This window comes from Callospermophilus lateralis, chromosome 16 (assembly GCF_048772815.1).
Source record: "Callospermophilus lateralis isolate mCalLat2 chromosome 16, mCalLat2.hap1, whole genome shotgun sequence".
In the NCBI taxonomy this organism is placed as follows: domain Eukaryota; kingdom Metazoa; phylum Chordata; class Mammalia; order Rodentia; family Sciuridae; genus Callospermophilus; species Callospermophilus lateralis.
Genome location: NC_135320.1, coordinates 69,795,016 through 69,813,718, shown reverse-complemented (window position 1 = coordinate 69,813,718; position 18,703 = coordinate 69,795,016). Strand labels below are relative to the sequence as shown.

General features: G+C 35.3%; 1 protein-coding gene across 1 annotated transcript in view; it reads left to right on the top strand.

Annotated features, from left to right (window-relative positions):
* Eif3h (eukaryotic translation initiation factor 3 subunit H) overlaps positions 1–18,455 on the top strand; it is a 90,809-nt gene extending 72,354 nt beyond the window's left edge. The window contains exons 3-8 of the mRNA XM_076835905.2: positions 3,179–3,346; positions 4,864–4,963; positions 6,206–6,355; positions 13,894–14,014; positions 16,504–16,636; positions 18,198–18,455. Coding sequence (XP_076692020.1) covers positions 3,179–3,346; positions 4,864–4,963; positions 6,206–6,355; positions 13,894–14,014; positions 16,504–16,636; positions 18,198–18,295 — 770 coding nt within the window. The 3' untranslated portion in view covers positions 18,296–18,455. The remainder of the gene's footprint in view (positions 1–3,178; positions 3,347–4,863; positions 4,964–6,205; positions 6,356–13,893; positions 14,015–16,503; positions 16,637–18,197) is intronic.
* Positions 18,456–18,703: the final 248 nt, after the last annotated feature.

The window sequence follows — 18,703 nt, the reverse complement described above, 5'->3', positions numbered from 1 at the left end:
CTTTTGGGGGGGCAGGGTTGGTAATTAAAACCAGGAGCCCTCTATCACTAAGCCATACTCCCCAGCCTTTTATTTATTTATTTATTTATTGATTGATTGATTTATTGATTTATTGATCCAGTCTCACTACATTGTGGAGGCTGGCCTTGAACTTGTAGTCCACTTGCCTCAGCTTTCTGAGTTTGGTTCATGTTTGTACCACCACACCTAGCCCTTCCCTACCTTTTTAAGAGTGACTTTTAGGTCCCTCCACACAGAACTTTTAGTAGAGCCACTATTTTTCCTGATTTTTGCCTTATCTGTTGATTCTTATTATCAAGGTAGTAAAGTTCAAATCATTATAGAGAATGTCCTAAAACTTCTCCTAGAATAGGCCCAATATAGATTTTGTTGTGAAATAATGATATTACAGTACACTGGAGATTAAAAGCAGTTTTATTAACTTAACCTGTCATTGCTTTTAACTCTTTAATTTTGTTATTCATTTAAGATACAAAACCCTTATGACTTACAAATAAGTATGTTTAAAAACATTGAAAATATGGCATGTCATTTTCTAAGCTATAGAAGAAGAAAATGTACATGCTTCCCTCTTTCTTCCCAGGAACTGAAGCTAATTTCTGAACTCCCAGAAATAAATACAAGGAGCTGTATTTATTTATTTCTTGAGCAGCCGTGGGGATACAGGCCTCATATTCCTGACTCCTTGGTTTAGAGGATACTCATTTTCATTCTTGTTCTTATTGGAGGGTGTGTAAAATTAGGTAAGACACTGGATAAGAAAGAATTTGAAGAAATAACTAGAAAGATCTTGGAAGGTTCCCCCCACCCCCTGGTTTGTTTTTCCCTCATGTATTCTGGAAATGTGCTTATAAAATGTGTTATATTTAGGTTATTTGAAGGGAGTCTTAACAAGATTGCAGAATATTTTTTTCAGAGAAATGTATCTTGATTTAAATCATAAGGCATGTTAGAGGCCCTGTTTTACCTAGTAGACAAATTCTTGTTTATAGTTAGCATATCCAAATGCTGAAATAATGTGGAATCCCAGCATTTGAGAACTTGGGTTCTCAAGTTCTCCTTGGCTATGGTAAAACTAAACATCAGAGAATCATCAGTTGGACAGCAGGATACCTACAGAGGGGATGTCAAAACTGGCACAAGACCCTTCCTTCACTTTTAGATTCCAGATCTTTTTTTCTACTAGTGATAGACTACCCTCTGCATATGTTAGCCAAATTGCACACCGACACATGTTGCAAGTAGTGATATTCTTAAATTAAATTGTCCTATAAAATTGTATTTATACTGTTAGTTGTTTGGTAATCTCTCCTCATTTCCTGACCTCTTTCCCTTTGAGATAAATAGCATTTAGTTTCTGCTTCTGTTTTACTTATAATATTGGGACTTTACATTTGTAAGTTAAATTTGACAAAATTTGTTAGCCAAATCTGTAATTTTTACTTTAAGATAATCTAGATATTTTAAAACAGAAGGAGACCATAGCAATGATTCTAACTCAGTCCCAATTTGTGTGGTTAATACAAATCTGTTAAACTAGCTGAAGGAAGAAGCAGTTCTCTTATATGCTAGAGAAATAAAATAATAAGATAAAATTAATGTAAATCATCATCAGTTTTATACTGCTTCAGGCTGTCATACTGTCTATAAACTAGATTTGTAGGGCTGTAGTTTTTAATCATGGTTTAAAATATAACATAAGCTTTAAGGCTTTGTTTTCCAATGTGTTAATTATAAATATGCAGAAACACTGGTATGTAAACATGTCTTGTGTATAAGTATCACTTCTCACCTATTACCTAAATGAATGCTTGGGAAATAATGGGGGCAAACTACCTTTATCTTAATACCTTTTCCCTTTTTATGAATGATTGAACTTGCTTTCAAAACAGAGTTGCTGGTTTCAAAACAGTTGCCTAGTGTACATCTTTACAGTAGTACACCTTCCAGCTCTGTTGCAATTTTGCCATAGGCTTAAAATTTTGTCCTATTTTTTAAAAAGAAAAATGAAAAACACATAATTTTAAAATAGTTGATTAATTGACTGCCATTTTTTATAAATAAGAGAGATATAATCATGGAATAAACAGATTTATAATTTCTCGGCCCACTAGAGAGTGTTGCAAAATAAGATCATGCATCTCAGGAAGATACTTTTATTGTTTGCTTTGTAAAGTCATAGTGCTCTGACTAAAGGAACCAGGCATAAAACTTTAGTTTTACCAAAACCCGATTAAGAGTTTTAAAAGTGAGCTGCTTAGGTTTAGAATTAAGCAAATATGGTTACTTCACATGGCCATTCAGTCATTATGATTGAAGTAACTTGAATATTGACTGTAAAACTTTTTTCTTCATTATGTATTTGTTATGCATTTTGGGGCTGTAATGCTTTTTTAATGTCATTTGTTACACGTTCAGCGTGTACTTTAACAATATATATTATAGTCATTGATTTGATGAAAGTAAAAATCGTTAAATCTTTTTGTTTTGAATGTGATGATTAAACTATAACTCTACCCTAATGAAAACGTAGTGTCACTAACACAAAAGAAGACAGGCAAAAAAAAAAAAAAAATTAAATTTAGTGTATGCAGCAGGGGGCACCAGATGAAGGCAAAAATGAATTCTTAGTTTTAAATCGGCTATAGTCTATATGCTGTTTATATATAAGTGGTGGTTGATTATTTTTCCTTAGTTTTCTTGTTGGTTTAAGTTCACAGTTCCAAAAGGTGTGTTGAAGAAGAGACAACTATTGATAACTATTCTCATCTATTGGTCCAGATGAGACTTCTTACAAGTAGCCAGTCTAGTAATTATATATTGTTTTCCTTAAACATTTTACTATTTTCAGTTTTTCAAAAAGATCATGTAAACCACATTTAGTAATTCTTTGTTTAGAACAAGACATTATTATTGTAGTTTTAATACTATTTTTTCTTCAAATTGGTTTGCATTAGTGAAAAAGGAAAGTCCCAATGATTTGAAGTGATTTGAAAGCTTAATTTCGTTCTCTTTATGTGTGAACCGAATGACTTTCCCCCTGGAAACCTGTTCCTTATGACTAATAAATGTAGAAATTTGTTTCCATTAGGCTTATTTTTAATATTGGTGGTATCATTAAAATTTTTCTTTTATTCCCCTCCTTTTCATCATCTAGTCCAATATCAGATGGAAATGATGCGGAGCCTTCGACATGTAAACATTGATCATCTCCATGTGGGCTGGTACCAGTCTACGTACTATGGCTCGTTTGTCACCCGGGCGCTTTTGGATTCTCAGTTCAGTTACCAACATGCCATTGAAGAATCTGTTGTTCTTATTTATGGTTAGTCGGAGTTTCCTTTATTATTCTTTTCTTCCCTTAATATTATTACTCCTATTTTTACTTTCTGTCTTTATGCTTTTAAGAGCAGCCTGGCAGGCTTTCTCAAGTAAATACCAACTCTGTTTCTGCAGCAGCCTCAGCAGCAGCTAAGTCTAGACAGGGTTTCCTTCTTTCTGTTTATTTTTCTTGCTATCAGAGCCCTGATGTGTACATTTTGGAATGCTGGAGTAGCTGCTTCATTTTTATTCCTCCATCTCCCCTCCCTCATTGAAGGGGCTGGTGGAACTAGACCAGATGTCTAACAAACCCCGATTGCTGGAGTGTCTGGCTCTGTACGTGACTGACCAATCATAACACAGTGTGCCAAGTTTTTTTTTTTTAATACCTCTGACAGCAGCGTACAAAACCTGGACTGTTTCTTAGCACAAAGATTTTTTTCTTTTCGGCCTATTTAATGGTGTTTCCTCAAGCTCTCCAGACCAGATGTTCTGTGCTGTATCAGAACTGTAGGCAATTTAACAGCTTTATAGCCTTCCCCCTCCCCAAACACTCACAGTTTGCCATATCTGGCAGACTTGCATATAGTTTCCAGCTGAGAAGTAAATGTAACGTCCTGAGTATCTGTCAGAAAAAATACTAATGAATACGATCAATCTTATGAGCTGCCCCAAAATTGTTTCAGTATGTTAACAATTGGATTACAGTAAAGAACAAGTTGTTAAAGTGTACTTATATTGGCTGGAAACATTGCATCATCAGACCTTGATGAATTTTCCACTTGTTTCAATCTATTTTGGTTTTCATTTTATCACCTATTGCTAAAAGTTTCACTGTGTTAAGTTTCAGACAACATGAATGTTAACACAGGTTTTAGTTGAATATTGGCATGCCAGAGCCATTATCATGCAGCAAGTGCTAAGCTCCCTTACTCATGGAGTGTTTAAGCAGTTAGTTTTGACAAAACTTCGTTTTCTAAAACTAAAAAAGGACACTTTTGTGATAGCACTTTGTTGTAGTGGTTTTGTTTTTAACTATCTTTTAATTTAAAGATGTGAACAGTGATTATTAGGTTGTATAAATTTTGTTTGCAGGGCTATTCATTTTCATCGACTAAGGAAGTTATAGTAGTGCATACAATGATTTTTTTGTTGTTGTTGTTTAATACTTATTAGTATTTTCCCGAGTTAATACAAGATGTATAGAATAAGATATGTTTCATTTTCAGCAAGATTACTGGTTCTAGATGAGGGATTTCAAAATATCTTAACTATATTTGGAATCTTCTGTTTTTATTTAAGGGAGGAAGTTACTCTACTGATTTTAAGTAGGATAGAACAACCACTGCATCTTTGCTTACTGTTTGCTAGAAATGGTTTGAATGTGCTTCAGGTTGTGTTGCCATTATTTATTTTGATCTTCATTTTTCCAAAGACAGTGTGATAAATAATAGAATGTGCCTAGAATCGATGTCATTAGAATCCTTAGTAATTATTTTCTCTATTTTTTTTTTTTTTGAGATCCTATAAAAACTGCTCAAGGCTCTCTCTCTTTAAAGGCATACAGATTGACTCCTAAACTAATGGAAGTTTGTAAAGAGAAGGATTTTTCCCCTGAAGCGTAAGTGTTTGGGGGCCCAAGAGGCATATGGTAAAGGTCTGAGTATTTTTCTTTTAAACTGTCAATTTGCCACATCTATTGAATGCTTGGTTGTGCTGCAGTAATACTTTTGCCATGCGAACTGTAGATTTCTGCATGCTGAGTGACACTTGATTTCTCCCTTACCACGTTTAGATTATTCTTTATGGAGTGTCTCATCTGTTGTTCTCACCATAGGTGAATTCAGTTAGAAGGGGAATTAATTAGCTATCGTATTTGAAGAAGTAAAAGATAGAAGGGAGATGGAAAGAGTGGTCAGCGGCTGTCAGACTGTAAGCTCTGCATTAGACTACGTGCAACCTGCATGTTTCCTATGCTCACCTTTCACAGGGGGGAAGGATACGAACATTTTTAAGGATTCAGTAAAAAAATGTGGCTGATTGGAAGTTTTGTGAGTGACAGGTATGCAGTGAATCAACTAATGGAGCTATTCTGTGATCCTACTTAATGCCATTGGATATTAAAATCTATTATTTCTGTTAATTGTAGAATTTGTTTTAAAATGAAATCAGAGTTAATGATTATGGCTTCACGTAGGACAATTTATCTGTAGTTTCTTATTTGGCTCCTAAAAAATTAAGGTATACAGTTTTAAAAAGAAAAGGTAATTCGTGAACAATTTCTGTACATAGAGTTACAACTAACTCTGAGAAGCCGTTTCCTACACTGTTGTTTGTGGAGTCTCCTGTAACTTTTCAACTAGTTGTTAATCTTTTTAGTTCTTCACACTTAAAAAATAAACTTTACAAAAACAGGATATTTTTCTTTTCTAGATATTTATTTTAAATATTTTAGATGCATAACTTACTGTGACAAATACATATTTTGTTAGTTCATTATAATTATATACATTACATTTTACTATCAACGAAGTGTTTAAGGATACTTGATTTTGAAGAATAGTTTTCTTGCCAGTTTATTTTCTGGGCTTACAGTTAAAAAATTAGATTGTTTTCAAAGTCAATACTCAGCTCACTCGATTTATGCTTGACTGTTAGCCAGGCAGTGTGTATGCCTGCGTGTGTGTACACACACACACACACACACACACACACACAATATATATATATATATTTTTTGCTCCTGCTGCCTTCCTTGTTAATGAATCCTGAAGAAGGCTTGTATTTAGGTAAATGTATGAAATGGTTAATTTAACATTTATTTCTGACCACCAGTCTAAAATATTTTTAACATGCTTCACAGATTGAAAAAGGCAAATATCACCTTTGAGCACATGTTTGAAGAAGTGCCGATTGTAATTAAAAATTCACATCTGATCAATGTCCTAATGTGGGAGCTTGAGAAGAAGTCAGCTGTAGCAGATAAACATGAATTGCTCAGCCTTGCTAGTAGGTAAGTGGCTCTGCCTAATGAAAATACCTTTTTTATCACATTTTGCAGAAAATTCTTTTACGTAAACTTTCCCTGTGAAGCAAGAATAAAAATTACTTAAGAACATTTTGAGATTACTAAGATCTATGTAACAGCATGTAGTATTTATCTGGCCCTATTAAGATCCCAGGAAAACTGCCAAACTGATAAAGTGAAACAAACACATTGTTTGAATACTAATTGCTCTTGTTGTAAGAACCTACTGCTGCCTTCCTTGCTATTTCATTTGCACTTTGATATGGTAAATACCCGTGGGGGAGGACTTTTTTATTTGGCTCAGCTTTATTTATTGTACACTGTCCTGAGAGGCTTACGCTGTTATGTCTAGATATTTAATAATGCTCAGGAGAAGAATGGAAATGCTGCTTTCTTTTATTGATTGCACTTGCCCAGATTCAGATGCATTCTCTCTTTGTAGTAAAGTTGTAGTTATTTGAGTATTCAACTAAAATTTTAGAGTTTCTGAACTTTCTGGCTTTTGCTATCAGACAGGTGAGTGACATGATTTCCTTCAGTGTGACTGCTTTTGATGATCAGTTGGTAAGGTAATATTTATTAAATTGCTAAAATGCTAGACAGATTGTTTTCTTTATGGAATTAATGTGTTGTCCCACTCCACCCTGAACTTTTATAATTTTTAATGTTTTGCAATAGTGGGGATTGAACCCAGGAACTCACACATGTTAGGAAAGCCTTCTGCCACTGAGCAACCCCACCACACCCAGCCTCCAGTCTCTTACTCTTAGCAGAAATGTGAACAGTCACATTATATAGCTTCTATATAGCAGTTTAAGCTTGATGTTAGTGATTTGTTGTTCTTGTTGGAGGAGGAGGAGGCAGTTGGCAGTAGTATAATGTGAAATGGGCAGAGTGAGAAATCAATCAGTATATATTTGTTGTCTGAAAGGAGAGTTGTGTTTTCTTCAGCAATGGTTTGAAACAGAAGTTTATCAGATTTCCAGTACTCTAGACAGATGTTTATTTAAAAACAAAACACAAAAACCAGTTCCTTCTTCCCACATGTAATGCAAGGAAGATAATGAACTCAGAAGGACCAGACACCATAGTGTCTTCTCTGTTCTCTGGTATGAATAGGGCTATGCTTGAAGTGCCACCTTCCATTGCATCTGTTAATCACAAAGGCCACTAAAAAGTTTCGACAGGGCAGAGATGGAAACTGAATGGTAAATGGAGTGCTAAATGATATAGCCAGGTTGTAAGACTAATTTGGAACCAAAGAGTGTTCTGTTTGACTGCAAACATATATTCATAATAGTCCTTAAGTTTGTCTGTTTTAGGAGGTCATATTTCTTTATTGCTTTTACAAACACACTTGGTACACCTGTATTTAAAGCATTGAGCTAAGAACCTTTTTCAGTATTCAGGGTTACAATTTGATGTAGTAAGTACAAAAATACATAATAATTTAAAATTTACTACATGAAAACTATTACTTATATAATTCATGTCTTCACCTTTTCCCAGGCCTCCTTTATTGAACATACAAAATAAGTATATCCTTTATGAAACTTCCATATTACAAGTGAGCTGGTCTAGAATATCCATTTGTCCAAAGCAGCAGTTGCAATAGCCAAGAAACTGTTCTCAGTTTACCGTAGCAACTAAGATCTAGAAAACTATTTTATTATTGGTTTATCTTACATATTTTTATGTGAAAAGCCTTAAATACACCTATGTACATCTTAGTTTTTAGTTTCTAATGTTAGTAGCATGATGATGGTAATCATGCCAGTCCTAACAAATTTAAAAACCTTCAGAAATTATTTTTATGCAACTCCTTAAACACTTTGAGGATATTTTCCATGACCATATATGGGTACCAGTTTTTTGATTTACCTGACAGATTTGTTCTATGCTATGAATGATTTGCTTTCATTTTTAAAAATCCCAACTTTATATTTAAATTTTATTACATGGAAGTTCTAGTAGTAGCCTTCATTAGTTTTTTAAAAAATGTATAACATAAGCTTTTAACTTCTCACACATAAAAAGCGATTGTTTTTATTTTTCCTTAAGCAAAATTAAACTAAGGGTGAGCATCCTACATTAAGGATAATAAGCATAGATTGATACTGTAGCCAGAGCTGACTTAGCAGTCTATGTCTTGGTTCACATCTGTTTAAGTTATCTGTTTTCAGCTCTTTGTTTCCTTGGCAATAAAAGGAAAGACTATGTTATTGAAACACCAATAGTAACTCCCTTTTTGAGTATTCTAGTTAATGATTTTCACAAAATTGCTCTTGATAATGATTCTGATTTTCTGTGACTGATGAAATAGTTATCAATTGTTAATTTCTGGTGCCCTTCAAGGCCTCTATGGTGAGGAGTGTTGAATGTTTCTGATTGGTTGTTTCTGAAGTCAGTAAGATATAAACATGACTTAAATATTTAAATATCTGAAGCATTAGTGTAATATCACTCTTATGAAATCTTTAAAGCCCACGTATTTGTGCTTGTGGCAGTGTTCTAAAGACATTTTTAGTGGAAAAAGAGGTCCCTATTTTAGTAATACTTTTCTCGATGCTAAGGTTTTAAGGACTCTACAAATAATAGATTTTCCTTTGCTGACAGTTGTACCTCTCCTCTATGTGTTTCTCCAGTGTCACTGCTTTCCTGTCTGCTCCCAGGCACAGGATCGGTGGTGAGCTTTCCCTTTACCCGATTTCCTTTTTCACTCAATGGCATAAATGACTTAACAACAAGTCATGTAGCTAATGGCATCTCTATACTTAATATAGCTTGTTAGGCTTCAGTTCTTTGATTGGTGAAAATGAAAGGATCAGCCTCCTGAGGTCAGACCCACTCTGTCCTGACTTCTCTGGACCTCATTCGATCTGTCTTCTCCTTATAGATTTTTTAGTTCTCCTTTATACTAGTACTTTTCTGTTATCCTTATTGACTTGTTTTTTTCCCATTAAATTGTTTTAAATGCTCAACACTTCAAATTGAAAGGATAACACAGTGAACATCCATCCATGAACCTTTCACATAGATAGTATTGAACCCAGTGCCTCACACATACTAAGCAAGTGCTCTGCTACTGAGCTACAGCCCCCATCAATAGAATTTTCTGTCACTGTCTTTCCTCATTTCCCACTTACTCTGACATTTTTCAGAGTTCTTCCATTCCTTATTGTTAGAACTCTGTCACAAAAAACTTCTTGTCTCCATACTACTGCATGAGATTCATCAGCATTTAATAGAATTGAGAACCCCTTCGTCCTGGAATTCTTTCTTTGGAGCCTATGAAACTACAACTCTTATGGGTTACTTCTTATTTCAAACAGTGATTTCTTCTTTTTGTTCATCCCTAAATATCAGTGTTTGTCAGAGTTAATCTTCCCCCATGTGCATTCCTGGAGTGATTTCATCTTATTTCTATGATTTTTTGTTACCCCAGACCAAGGCATCACTATTTCTCTTCGTGATTACTTTCACAATTCCCTAACTTCCTGCTTTTAACCTTTTCCTCTTTTAATGCTTGTGCTAAATGCAAATTGGATGCTCATATTACTTCTTTGCTTAAAATCTTTGGCTGATTCTCATAATGCTTAGAATAGAATCCAAACTTATAATTCATGTTTCCAAGGGCCTGTGTTATGGTTGCGGCCCCCCCCCCCCCAAGTTTGATAAATCTCTTTTTTCTAGTCAAGCAGTTCCCTGCTATACTGAGTTATTTGCAGTTCATTAAATGCATCACACCTTTCATGCTGGAGTCTCTTGAGTGGTCTGCTTATACTCAGTATTTCTAGCTACCCTTAGCTCCTTTTCAACAATTCAGACTTTAATTGTCACATAATTGGAGTGGGGTAGTTTCACTTGATCCTACCAAACTGTCCTTTTTGCATCCATTGAATGTCTGCTAGAGCACTTGACCACCATTATTTAACTATTTACTTTTACTTTCCTCTCTCATGAGAATGTTTTGAGTGCAACAAAATCTCATATAGTTTAATTCTTAATATCTGGCAGAGTGACTGGGAGAGTAACTGTATGCTCGGTACATGCCAAAAGAATGAATGTGAGATACAGTATTGTTTAATCCTGAAGTTATTTGGGAAAGCAGTATGACTGTCTAATCAGTGGATCTGGATATTTGGTTAGCTACTAGAAAAAATTGTTTTAATTCCTCATCTTGCACCATATACCCAATAACTTGAATCTGGGTGGATTAAAATCAGACTGTTAAGAAATTCGAAAACAGAAACAAGTACTTAATTGGTTTCCAGAGAAGGAGAAACATTTTAAAATAAAAAATGATTGGAAAAAAATCACAGTGGAATAAGATAAATATGAAATAAAATTTAATACTAAAGAAGTATTTGATTCCTAGACAGGTGAAGTCTTTAGGCCAAATTACTGGGCCAAGGTTGTTTGGGTACTGCTGGACTGGGATTAAAAAGGTAATTTACACACACACACACACACACACACACACACACTTACACACCAGTTCTGTATTCTTTTCTGCTCTTTAAGAAAGAACCCAAACTTTCTGATTTTTTTTTTTTTCAGGGTACAGGTAGAATCCATATTTTAAGTGGATTTACTTTCTTTCTGTTTCAATATTCCCATTCTGTTTTCTCCTCTGTCTTTCCCTATTCTACGAATGTAATAACCATCCAGCCAGTTGACTGCTGAAGCCAGGAAACTGGCCACCATCCTTGATTCTTCTCTTGTACCCCGTTATCAAATAAAAATCACCAGTTGTGTTTCCAGAGTATTTCTTAGTTCTACTCACTTTCATCTGTTCTCACTGCTACTGTCCCAATGCAAGCCACCATTACTCTGGAATATCACAACAGATTTGGGGTGGTGGTGGTGGAGTTTTTTGAAATAGAGATAAACAACTATGCATAATGTGCATCTTAGTGTTTTTTAGTATATTTGCAATGTTGTGCAACCATTACTAATTGTTGAATACTTTTTTGACTATAAGCAGAAACCATGAACCTCTTAAGCAGTCACTTTCCATCCTCCTATCCCCTGGCAGCATCTTTGTTTCTATGGATTTACCTATTCTGGACATTTCATAAAATAGAGCCCTACAGTGGCCTTTTGTGTTAGGCTTGTTTCCCTTAGCATAATATTTAGCAGGTTCATTCAAATTGTGGTATGCTTCTGTACTTCACTATTTTTATGGCTCAATAATATTTTATTGTATGGATATTCCACTTTTGTTTATTCACTTATCATTTATTTGATGGACATTGGGTTGTTTCTACTTTGTGCTTTTTAAGGGTAATAATATAGCTGTTAGCATTCATGTACAAATTTTTGTGTGAGCGTATATTTTCAGTCTCTCTTGGGTGTATACTCAGGAGAATTGCTTGGGTCATAAAGTTGCAGAACAAGACCATCCTCAGAACTAAAGTGACCATAAATATTCTTAGTTATCAGTTCTCTGTGTTCTGTTGGAAAGATTACAAATGAAACACAGTAGTAGGCATGGGTTTATTAGAAGGGATAGGGAAAAGTGGGACATCTCAAGGGAGAGAGTAGATCCTCTCAGAGAGGAAAGGGATAGTGTGCCCTTCCTGCCCTCCAGTTTTGTTGAGGAATCCTAGAGAAGTTCCCACCCCTTGACCTTTGACTAACAGCGGTTTTACATCCGACTTTCAAGTTCCCATTTCCCATTGCCTTTCCCTGGGGAAGGAAAATTTTGACATGCTAAAGATCCACGGCAACTCTGGGTCACTTTGGCCTCTGCTAAAGGGGTCTCATTGGAACTTGTTCTTACACATTTTATGGTTAGGGCCTTGGCTTTTAATTATCCTGTTTGAGTTCTGGAATTTGGTATATATAATGGTCACAGAAACCTCCTTCAGGGTAACTTGTGCCCTTATCAGGGAGGAGTTTTTGGGTCTGCGTTTCTCCTACAGGTAACAGGTTGTTTGCCAAGGAAGGTAGTGTATTCTGTTGACTAAAGGAAGGCCACAGGTTAATTGCTTTTTGAATGAAGGCACATGGAGTCAGCACAGTAGGCCCAGTTTATAGATTTTATTTCCTTGACCTCCTGTTCTCACCATTCACATTTGTCTGTTACTATTAATAATAGTAACTAGCTTTTTGAGGAACCATGAAACTGTTTTCCATGGCAGTAATATCATCTTACATCCCCATCATAGCATATGAATGTTTCAGTTTCTCCACATTTTGTCTGCAGTAGACTCTTAGCTCTTGTATTTTCAGTCTACATGCATAGCAACAGAGTGATTATTTTAAGATTTAAGCCCAGACATGCACAGCTCGAGAGTACAATTCAGTATGTTTCAGTGGTCTCATTCATACAAACCACTTTGTTGTGAAGTTGTGTGGTGCTAATGGGCTTTCCATATATGCTTGTCTGACCTCCCTAGCCAAATCACTGTGCTCCAGTCATGCCTGGCCTCCCTGCTCCTCCTCTCTTCTCCCTCTCCCCCCTCCTCCCACCCCCTCCCCCACTTTTAAAATTAAATCAGATCTGCTTTTTTGTTGCCCACCTCAGAACTTTGGCCTTTGTACTTTTTTCCTAGAATACTTGAAACCTGGCTGACTCCTAATCTTTTGCTTTTAGCCCTTCATCTTCTCAAAGAGATATTCTGACCATGCTATCTGAAGTCTCTCTTCTTCTCCCCACCTGCCTTGCTCTATCTCTAATCAGTTTTAATTTCAAAGGTGATTAAGATCCTGTATGCATCATTTATTATTGTCTCCTTGGTTTTTAATACTGAGACTGGCACATAATAGTTTAGTAAATACCTGTTTGAAAGTAGTGAATTGGTCACTATAGTTTGTCAGCTATTTAGACATTCATAGTAGATGTCCATGCTTTAGCGTGATAGGAGATATTGGCAGGCAGAAGGTGGTGAATAAGGTGGTCATTGTATCAATTATTAGCATTACTTTATGAAAAGATTGTAGTAACTGAGCTGGAATTAATATTTCTAGAGATAAAATGTATGAAAGACTATATACTACTACAGATTCTAGGAAAGAACAGAGATGAGGAGCCAGATGATGTGGCTCATTTAGAATAAGGTAGATAAAGAAATGGTGTGCCAGAAATCTTAACAAGTTTGCATGGCTCTTTGCTTGACTACTGATTTAAAACTCTGGGGCACACGGGGGTGGGGGTAGGGATGTTAAGGAAAAGGGTTCAGTAGTACTGAACTCTCAAGTTAAACTTGGTTTTCTGAAAGTATATATTATAGATGTCGCTCTAGATATGCTTAACAGTTCCTATTTAACTTACTTTTGCTGTCAACAATAAGAAACTGAGCTATTTCCAACAGCCCTGAGATTATAGTTGTGGGTGATAACATACGTTTAATAATAAGCTGACTCAGATTCTTACCTCTACCCTTGCTTTAATGCATATGTGTGCTTCTAATTCTTTTAACAAAAGGCAGATCATGTTTAAACATCTGACTATTTAGAACAGTGGCAAAGTCATAGCTTAAAGTATGACATATCAGTGTGTTTACTTTGCATTTCAGCAATCATTTGGGGAAGAATCTACAGTTGCTGATGGACAGAGTGGATGAAATGAGCCAAGACATAGTCAAATATAACACATACATGAGGAATACTAGTAAGCAACAGCAGCAGAAACATCAGGTTGGTATTATAGAAAAAATCAATATACATTGACTTCTAGGTGTGATGTTTTAATAGTCATTTTAAAGGCTGGATGTGGTGGTGCACACCTGTAATCCCAGAGATTCAGAAGACTGTGGCAGGAGGATTACAAGTTTAAGGCCAACCCTAGCAATTTACTGAGACTCGGTCAAAAAATAAAAAGGATTGGGGTTGTAGCTCAGTGGTATAGTAACCTTGGGTGCAACCTTAGTATCAGAAAGAGAGTCATCTTAATTTTATCTAAATTATCTCTAGTAAAATATTGACTGTTGGGGCTGGGGTTGTGGCTCAGTGGTAAAGCGCTCGCCTGGCATACGTGAGGCACTGGGTTCAATCCTCAGCACCACGTAAAAATAAAATAAAGGAATTGTGTCCACCTACAACTAAAAAATATTTTTTGAAAAAAACATTGACTGTTAGTTAACAACTCTGTATCATATATTTTAAAAGGTTGCTCTTTAGTAAATAATATTTTACAAATTGTAATTAAAAACACCAGATTTAAAGAGAGCTTATATATTAAGCTCAAGGTTATGCAAATAAGATATATATTTATGGAGAAAACTGGAGACAAAGAGATTCCAGAGTGTCACAGTTCATTTCTTTACTCTAACTATAATTGGTTTGGTGGTGGTTCATTGCAGAATAGTTAGCAATCTTCAGTTCATTTAAAAAACTGAGCAGTTGTGATTAAGAGCAAGCAATTTTGATAGGAAATAATAGACCACCTGCTGTGAAATAGATAGTATAATACCAACAAAAATCATAGAATTACTTGAATATTCTCATATGCACATACATATAGTTTTGGCCATTTAACCTTTTCTTTATTAACATTGCCTTAGGACCACATGATTTTCATAGTTCTGGGAATATTATTTTGGGACTGTATTGCTCTAAAATGTTCTTAGCATTTGATTGATAAGTTGATTTCAGAATCTTTATCCCTGGCAGTAGTATTTATATTTGCTGTGTTCATTAAAATGCACTTTAAACAAAGTGTTGTCAATTGTAAAATTCGAAGCACAGCTAAGTGCTTCGGAGACTTATGTAGTCAAAGAAAGACAAATTTTTCTGCCAGGTTCATATATGTCATGAAATATGAATGAATGAATGAATTTTGCTACACTTGAATTGAGAGAATATATGTAAATCTATAAAGTATCTTTAAGTGAAGATAGCTGCAGATTTCTAAACTATGAGAAAGGAATGTCCCAGTTTGATTGTATTCTCTTGCTGTTTTGTTGTTGGGGGTGGGAATCACTTGAGCTATCAAATTGATAATCTGTCACCCATGAGGTAATTCATACTAGAAGCCAATCTTTGGGACTCTTTTCAGAGTTATAATGTATTAAGATTTTTGCATTTAACATTTATTCATACTTACTAGTATCTTTCATAACCCTTTTTAGATGTATCTCACCTTCACTTTCATACCCCATAATAAGAAAGAAATCTGCAAAGCAAATTTCTCCTCTTCTTCAGGAGAAACTGTCATTGCCTTTGGTTTTCATAGGAGTTCAAGACTTTTTAAGTTTTTCTTAGCCCACCTTGGTTTCTTATTACCTGACCTTTTAAAAGACCGTGTGTGGAAGATTGTTTCACTGGCATTGTGAGCCATTCACAGCAACGAGCTCTTAATTGTTTGACATATAAGTTTATAGTTATAGAATCTATATACGTATCCTCACCTTCTTTTCAGAGAATTGTAGAATGCAGAGTTTGAAAGTATTTGAAGTTAATATTCATTCTTAGCTACAGGGCTGAAACATGCAAGACCATCTGTTAAGAATAGTAAAAACAGTGAACTTCCCAGGCTTGGTGGTGGACGCCTGTAATCCCAGCGGCTCGGGAGGCTGAGGCAGGAGGATTTTGAGTTCAAAGCCAGCCTCAGCAACAGTAAAGCACTTAGAAACTCAGTGAGATCTTGTCTCTAAATAAAATACAAAAATTTTAAAAAAGGCTGGGGATGTAGCTCACTGGTCGAGTGCCCTGAGTTCAATTCTGATACCAAGAAGAAAAAAAAAAGACAGTGAACTTGATGGTAATAACATCATTGGTGTTGTTATTATTTTATGTCAATAGGGATAAAATTGCACATAGTGTATTTATTTAGTTGTTTAAGTTAGGATGAACCATTTCTCCCCTTTGTCCAGAATGCTGTATTCTTTTAATTACTGATCATGAGCCTCTTTTTAGTTCTGTTACTTCCAGAACCAATTTTGTTTTCTAAATCATATAGACTGTTAGAGCTCACAGTGACACTGGAGTTTATTTTAAAACAAAAATATATAAATATATCTATATTTTCTTCTATCATTACCATATTTAGCTTCTTAAATATTGCCATTTATTAAACATAGAATAGAATTCAGAGCAATGGGGTATTGTTGGTCGTGTGAGAGAGTTTTTTTTTTTTAACCCCCCCTCAGAGAAAAATAATCAAATTATTTTTCTTTAAATTTTAGTATCAGCAGCGTCGTCAGCAGGAGAATATGCAACGTCAGAGTCGAGGAGAACCCCCACTTCCTGAGGAAGACCTGTCCAAACTCTTTAAGCCACTTCAGGCTCCTGCCAGGATGGATTCGCTACTCATTGCAGGTATCGTTATGTAAAGCATGATATGTAGTTTTCTCTGTTCTTGAGGAAGCAGAAGACTATGAGAAATTTTACAGACAGAAACATAGCCCATGAAAGCTAATGTATTTTAAATAGTTAGATGAATTTGAGTCTAGTAGGTATAGTTTCTGAAATTTAAGAATTGATAAGTATTTTATTTCTTAGGTCCTTTCAGTTCTTCGCTTGGTGTATATCTAAACATTTTCAAGCTTTCTAAATTGGGAAGCTTTTCCATCGTTCATGAAAATGAAGAAAAAAATTTTATGGTCTCAATAATGCGGAGGTTCATGTAGCTTCAAGTGCCTTTTTATTTTCTACTTTAGATTGGGGTACTTGAATGGAAGTTTTTGATTTGAAGAAAATATTGCCCTTTGAAATCATGGCAACATTAATATAATTCTGGGTGAACTTCTGAGGAGACTTAGCATATGTCTATCACTCTGGTTAAGGTCTATTTCCTATGCTAGAGGCTGGGATTTATTTTTTGTTTTGTTTTGTCAGGGGGGCGGGTACCATGGATTGAACACAGAGGTGCTTAACAGTTGAGCTGCATCCCCACCTCAACTGTTGTTATTTTTTATTTTGAGATAGGATCTTGTTAAGTTCCTTAGAACCCTGCTAAGTTGCTGAGGCTGGCTTAAACTTTTTCTTCTGCCTCAGCCTCCCTAGCTGCTGGTAGTATAGGCATGTACCACTATGCCCAACCATAGGCTGGTTTTAATGTGTAATATTCACACTCTTATATGGCTGTATAATCTTATTTTTATAAAATATTATTAGATACTATTTAAGTCAGTTGTCTTTTTGTCTGTGAGAAACTTTAATAAAAAATGTACTCAAAGAAAAGCTGTTCTTAGTTTTTCAGTTCTATTAATAATGATATTTGAGTGGTTGAAAAATCCAAATTCCTTAACTTTCTAGTACAGACATATTTGAGAAACTGAGATATAGTTCTTCTTTGAGGCCTGATAGAGACAAAACCGTAGTGCTTATACTTTCAAGAAATGAATAGCTTTTGCATCAGATTAGATGCAAAAACAGTAATAGAGCCATTCTTCAGGGAGGAGTTTCTGCTTTTGACTCAGGGAAAGGACCTTAAAACATGTCTAAAGTGCAGGTTGTAAACTGCTGTACCTGTTCAATGTCTGAACCAGGTGGATGTGGCTACTCTGCCATGCTATGATCATATATCTCCTTTCTGCCTGCTAACACAGTAATATTTTCTCTGATTTCTTAGAGTACTGTCTGTTGATCAGATCTGGTACTGATTCAGCAGATTGATACCTAATATATCCTTACAGCTGATAATCTTTTAAAAAAAAAGCTAGTTTTCCTTCATTTTAATCAAGAGTTGAAGATAACAACTTTTCAAAAGAAATTATGTTCTTTATTAAACTTTATGGAAAAATAGAATTGATTCTTGTAAATTCTTGGTTAAAAACAATTGTGGTGAATTCTGTATTGTGCTGATTTTCTTGTTTGACTAGCATTTTAGATCATTTTACAACTTGGAGAACATTAAGACTCTTTCTCAAATTTTTAGGCCAGATTAATACTTACTGCCAGAACATCAAGGAGTTCACCGCCCAAAACTTAGGCAAACTCTTCATGGCCCAGGCTCTTCAAGAATACAACAACTAAGAAAATGAAGTTTTCAGAAAAGGAGTATCGTGGACACTTGAGATTACTCTAGGGCAACTATTGGAAGAATTTGTATTTGCATATTGAAAAGCTCAGAGGATTCCTTGCTGTCTTTGGCTATAATGTCTTTCTAACTAATAATAAATTTTAAAAAAATCAATTGCTGTTCATTTGGTTTCACACATATTTTATCTATCCTGTTTTTACTTTGTTTATAGTTGTCTATTTCCATAGATAAAACAAGGCCTCCAGCAGGTTCAGACCTGCAAGCTCTACTACTTTGCTCCTCTCAAGTGCTATATTTTGGCCACATGGTCCGGGGCTGCCTATTCCATCTCCCGTCTGGAGACCCTGGCACCTGCAGTGAATGTTTATACTTCCTGGTTTCCAGATGCTTCCCTGAATCCC